A 6102-nucleotide genomic window follows, 5' to 3' on the forward strand; every position below is an offset into this window, starting at 1 on the left:
AAATAATAAAGTTCTAGAAAAATGTTCTACTATCTGGATAAATAGCTTTAAAATAAAATTATATTTAAAATAACTTTTTTTTTTATTAACTTATTAACTTCCTTATTCTAAAATTTACAATATTATCTATATACTTAGATTTAATAATTGTCCTTTCCAATGGATCAATACTCTATTTCCATTTCCAAATGCATTCTTATATCCATTACAATAAAAGTAATTATGATAATTATAGGTAATCGAAAACGTGATTTCCATCCAAGTTTTAACATAAATAATAAAGCTCGATGAAGTAATCCTCCATTTCCTAAAAAAGTCTCTCCCATCCTTTTTTTATTTAATTTTATTAATACCTGAAAAAGGTATGACAAATAAAATTAAAGAAATTAATTAAATAAATAAATACTAAATAATTAATCTAAATTCTACAAAATTGAAATAAGGACCATATAAGAATTTAATTTCAATATTAAAATTTTAAATTTTTTCCAAAAATATTTATAATTAATTTTTAATCAAACATACCTAATTTGGCTATTATTCTTCGATATTATCACATTTTTATTTACTATTTAGTGTTTATTTATTTCAACCATTATGTACTACGTTTAGAACTGTCATTGACTGTCATCGAATACTAACATGGCGGTAGTCACTGACGATTTTTCAGAATCATTGCGCTTGCGTATATTTATTATCTGTATGAGTATGGATGTATGTGTGTGTGTAATATATATGTATATTATTGTAAGAGTTATTAAGATAAGTCATCACAGATTAATGATAAATAATTGTAACATTAATTATAAGAGAAAATTTATTTATAATCTTAAAATATCTATTAATATTTAAGTAGTATTTTAAAATTAATTTATCTAATGTTTATAATTTAATTTTTTTTAGAAACATAAAAAATTTTTGGAGCAATGTAGAAATAAAAAAAGGACTGATAGTGTATTTGCCAGTAGTTTGTTATCTGTACCGCAATGAACATCAATTTTGAAGGAAAGCGTATTCTCGTTACTGGAGCTGGTCAAGGTATTAAAAAAAAATTTATTATTTTCTTTTGTTTATAATTAATTTTAATATGTTTTAGGAATTGGAAAGGATTTAAGTCTTCGGCTTTCACAATGTAAAGCAACGGTTATTGCTTTATCAAGAACTCAACAATACTTGGATAATTTAATAAAACAAGATCCAAAAATTAAAATAGTATGTGTGGATTTAAGAAATTGGAATGAAACAAAACAAGCTGTGCAAAATGTTTTACCAATTGATTTACTGGTTAATAATGCTGGAGTAGCATTTTTAAAACCTTTTCTTGAAGCAACTCCAGAAGATTTTGATATTACCTTTGATGTCAATGTCAAGGCAGTGATGAATGTCTCGCAAATAGTAGCAAATGATTTAATAAAAAGAAAAATATCTGGAAGCATTGTAAATTTATCTTCTCAAGCAAGTGAAGCAGCTCTTCAAGATCATTCAGTTTATTGTGCGTCTAAAGGAGCTTTGCAAATGTTAACTAGGTAATATTAAAATTTGATTACACGAAATAACTTACTAAGCAGGTATTTCCTAATAATTTAAAATCTATAATAATAAATATTAATAACATTAGAAATATGGCACTTGAACTTGGACCTCATAATATTCGAGTTAATTCTGTCAATCCAACTGTAGTTTTAACAGAAATGGGTCGACTTGGATGGAGTAATCCTGAAAAAGCTCAGGGAATGTTACGAAAAATTCCTCTTGGTCGTTTTGCTGGTAAAAGTATATTAATATTTATTTAAAATTTTTCTAGTTTCTAATTTTATTTTCTTTCACTTTATAGAAGTTCATGAAGTTGTGGATGCTATTATTTTTCTATTAAGTGATCATAGTTCAATGATAAATGGAATTGCTTTGCCAGTTGATGGAGGATTTTTATCAACATAAGTATAATTATTCTATTAATAAATCATTATGTATTTGAGAAAAGTTTATAAAATGTTTATATGAGAAAAGGATTAATAAATAACAATAATTTTTTTTCATTTCAAAAATTCGTCGCTCTCTTTATTTATTTATTTATTTTTTTTTTTTTACTAGACTTTACGGAATTGGATGTGATGCGGTACTGAAATTGTCGTGCCATGTTTTTTTAAAAAAAAAAAAAAAGAAACTGAAAAAAAATTATTTATTTTGTCAGTACCAATCTTCCATGATTCCGTTTTTTAATAAATGGATTGTTCGCATTCATATAAGCATTCTTTAAACTACATACCATTATTTAACGAAAGAGAAAGAAATCTGATATTCAAAAATAATTATCAAATAATTATATATTCAGGAAAAGACTCAATTGTTTTCTATTTTTTGTAAATCAAATATTTAAAATTTCTTCCTCTTTCGTCATTTTTTTTTCCATTATCAATTCCCCCCGTCCCCACATATACAACTTTTCTCGTCGTAAATATGTGATTAGAATAATATTGTATATACATATAAGCTAAACCTCACATTTTTCTTACACTTGCGGATCTTTTTTTTCGATTCAGTTCTTTGCAAAAAAAAAAAAAAAAAAAAAACAAAAAACAAAAAAAAGAACGCCTAGGCACGCATTTTCAATATTCTCAAAATTATCGTCCCTAGTACAAAGGACTAAATATTATTATTAATCATTAGGCATTTCTGTTTGACATATTTTGTCTTATATTGATGTAGGAATTGTTAACTTCAATCAAAAGTTTTGATTACTTAAGGCCTTTCTGAACTGAGATGTTTGTTGTATCTTTGTCAGATTGAAGTTTTAAGTATTAATTTTTGTTTGATCTAATTTTGTGATCAAAAAATTCTCGAAATCAGTGTGCACAAATATTTGACACATTAATTTTTTATATTATTCTCAGTATAAGAAGGGACTAAAGTATGTGTGTACGTCCTTTGATGTATACGAGCGATTTTATGTGAACTGAATTTCAAATAAAATAGACGAGATCGAATTTAAATTTCTAACTTTAGTTTTACTCGATAAAACAAACGCTTTTTATCATTTTTTTTTTTTCATTTAGAAGAAAATGGTAAAAATATATGTATTTTTTATTATTTTATCTCCGGATCAGTTCACATTAAATCGCTTTCTATACTTTAAAAATAATGAAATTACAAAATTTCGATTAATTTTCAATCGCATCACATTTTACAATAATACCATAATATTAATTGTTATTTTAGTTTTTGTACGACTTTGCTTTTCATTTAAAATCTCATAACTTATGTTACAAGACAATTAGAAAGGTGTCAGAATACATAATAATCAGGGTCGAAGAGCGGTAAAATTTTTGTCGTTAAAAAATCTATTTAATGATTTTTGTAAATTTCACAGAAACGCCTCTCTTGGAAATGATTTTCCAAAGCAATTATGGAAAAATTCTTTTTATAATTTTTCTTTTTCCAATGTTTGTTGAACATTTCTCACATATAATTACAATACCAATCTTTTTAGGAAAATTCATTCTTCATTTTTTTATTAATAAAGTGCGAAGAGTTGAATTTCTTCTGTCTTCTTAGTTTATAAATTTTTTTTAAAAAATGCAATAGAAATCTCATGTTTGTAAAAGTAAATCAAATATTTGGAATGAAGTACACGTGACACGAAATAAAAATTGGACATCGTGCCGCGTGCTGGCAGTGTCTTCATGTTTTGACATGAGTTAACTTTTATTCTTCTTTTTTTTTTAGTTAATGAAAATTGTCCAAAAAGACAGGAAGAAATTTTGATTCAAACTTGATTAAATTTTAAAGAAGAATGAAATTAGTACTTTCTGTGCATGTAGGACGTACATACAACGTATAATAGTTATCACGTTTTTTTTTTTTTAATTTTAATAGAGGTTGTGTTATTTTTCAAAAAGAGCTTGAGTTATATGTAATTTTATTAATCGAAGTAATTAATAGAATCAAAGATGGGATTTCTAATATTTATTAAAATAAAAATTAAAGTTCCTAAATTTTAATATCAGTAAAAAAATTTTCTTTACACATTTATAAATGAAAAAAGAAACTAAATAATATTATTTCTTTGCAGAATTTGAAAATTTTTTTTGTAATACATATACAAAGTTTTTAAATAATTTCCCAAATGTAGAAAAAAAAACCCTTTAGAAAATAGGTATTTAGCATATATCGTTTTCAATCCTTGGGTTTAAAAATGCCAATTTTAATGAAACACGATATTAATATTTTTTAAATGTACAAATAGTTGGTGCGATTCGACGATCATTTTCCTATTTCCATTTCAAGTTTTTTTCTTTTTTTAAATAAAAAATAACAATTGCACAGAGATCGAAGATTGGTTCAATACGACATGATATTACACACACGTAGAGAATAGTACCACACTGGACACGTAGAACACAATAATTGTTTCTTTTTCTCCTTTCATCATATATCTATACAAATAATTTTATGAATCCTTTTTTCATAATTATTTTTCAAAAGAAAATATCTTACATTCATTATTAAATTTTAATGCTAAAAAGATGTTGTTTTTTTTTTTAGAAAATAAAGATGAATAACAATATGAAAAAGTTAAAAAAATTTATCAAAATGAATTAGAATTATATTCCAACAAAAATGTCCATTAAAAAAAAAATGGAAATTATGCGTTTTTTTTATACGATAAACAATAATTTTTATCAAACAAAATTTTAACGAATTTATTATAGACATATAATAATTCTTTTGTCTCGTGGGTTGAATCATCGTATAAAAATTATGGTTAGGACAGGAGAAGAATGGATCCTACCTATCTATCTATAACTATCTACTTAGCTATTTATATGTGCTAAGATATTTATGTATTTAATTGCAATTTGTTTTTCCGTTAAACGTTCAATTCAATTACACTTATAATAGAAACCTCTTAAGAATCTTTCAAAGTTTATATTTCTCGATCATGACACTTTAATTTGTTGATTAAAAAAAAAAAAAAAGGACAAGTGTCGATTTTCAACAGCTGCCAATCTGGCGGTAACTCCTTTATTCGCATTTTTTTTTTGTATAGGACGTTTTCAGCCATCAATCAGGATGGATGGAACCTTTGTCGTCACATTGTCACTTCCAAAACAAATAGTAGTACACACAATCGATAGATTAACACACTGCTGTCCGTTTTTTTTTCACCTCGATTCAATTTTTCTTTTATTTATTAATAATCTGCACACAGCATTTCCCTCTTTTTCGTCGTTTAAAATTTTTTAGCCGGCGAAAATACTAAAGAATGACTTTACCAATCCAAGACATTTAAATTCTTATTTTTTTTTTTTTAACACTTGGCTCAATTTATTTTAGCTGTTACATGTATATACTTTTAAATATTAAAACTATCGATTTTTCAAATGATAGTGTATAACTAACATAATTTTGCCAAAAAAAAAACCATTTAGCATCTCTCGACTTTCATTTTATGTAAAAAAAACAATTTTTTTTCAATAAAAATTTCGTAGGCTTAAAATTTTACCTTACCCTCAAATCTAATGTTTTACAAGTTAAAATTCTAGAATGTATGTGTTTAATGCTGTATAAAAGTATTATTGTTTATTACTACTATTATTAATATTATTATTATTATAAAATTTTAATAGTTATTATTATCAGTATTGTTATTCTTATCATCATCTTCATTATCATCTTTATCACCAACTTTCTTCTTCATCAAAATCATCATCATCATTATCGTCGACGTTTATGATTATTATAATCATAATCTTCATTTTCATTATCATCAGCAGAATTTATATAACAATAACCGTACTTTTTTTTAAACAGTCTTAAGTATCGGTAACTAAAACTCACAAAAAAACGATTTTGTACAATAAAAATAAGAATATAGTTTTGTAAGGTAGTTTACCTTGGATTGAGTACTTGAGGAATTTCGCCAGTATGATATTATGTTAAATTTACACTAATTAAACCCAAGAGGGTTTACCAATTTTACTTCAAATATTTTTTTTTTTTTTTTTTTTAATGAAATAATAGAGGCGAAAACCTTTTATTTGTTCGTTTCATCGACTCATTCAGAGTGTGTGTGTTAAGATTTACAATCTTAAAAAAAAGAAT

The 6102-nt window shown here is 24.8% G+C and overlaps 1 protein-coding gene across 1 annotated transcript; it reads left to right on the plus strand.

Moving 5' to 3' along the window:
- Positions 1–774: 774 nt before the first annotated feature.
- Positions 775–4538, plus strand: LOC127290041 (L-xylulose reductase). Its single transcript, XM_051318416.1, has 5 exons — positions 775–793; positions 904–1038; positions 1097–1526; positions 1619–1767; positions 1835–4538. Exons 2-5 carry the CDS (start codon positions 987–989, stop codon positions 1936–1938), a joined length of 735 nt encoding a protein of 244 aa, XP_051174373.1. The 5' UTR covers positions 775–793; positions 904–986; the 3' UTR covers positions 1939–4538.
- The last annotated feature ends 1564 nt before the right edge of the window (positions 4539–6102 follow it).

This window comes from Leptopilina boulardi, unplaced genomic scaffold (assembly GCF_019393585.1).
Source record: "Leptopilina boulardi isolate dan_hultmark-lab unplaced genomic scaffold, ZJU_Lbou_2.1 LbouV2_123, whole genome shotgun sequence".
NCBI classification, from domain to species: Eukaryota; Metazoa; Arthropoda; class Insecta; order Hymenoptera; family Figitidae; genus Leptopilina; species Leptopilina boulardi.

Bases quoted from the DNA above. Each gene is read 5' to 3' on its own strand.
- LOC127290041 (XM_051318416.1), top strand. From the start codon at position 987: ATGAACATCAATTTTGAAGGAAAGCGTATTCTCGTTACTGGAGCTGGT. The intron at 1,039-1,096 runs GTATTAAAAAAA...AATATGTTTTAG, and splicing joins CGTTACTGGAGCTGGTCAAG to GAATTGGAAAGGATTTAAGT. The intron at 1,768-1,834 runs GTAAAAGTATAT...TTCACTTTATAG, and splicing joins TCCTCTTGGTCGTTTTGCTG to AAGTTCATGAAGTTGTGGAT.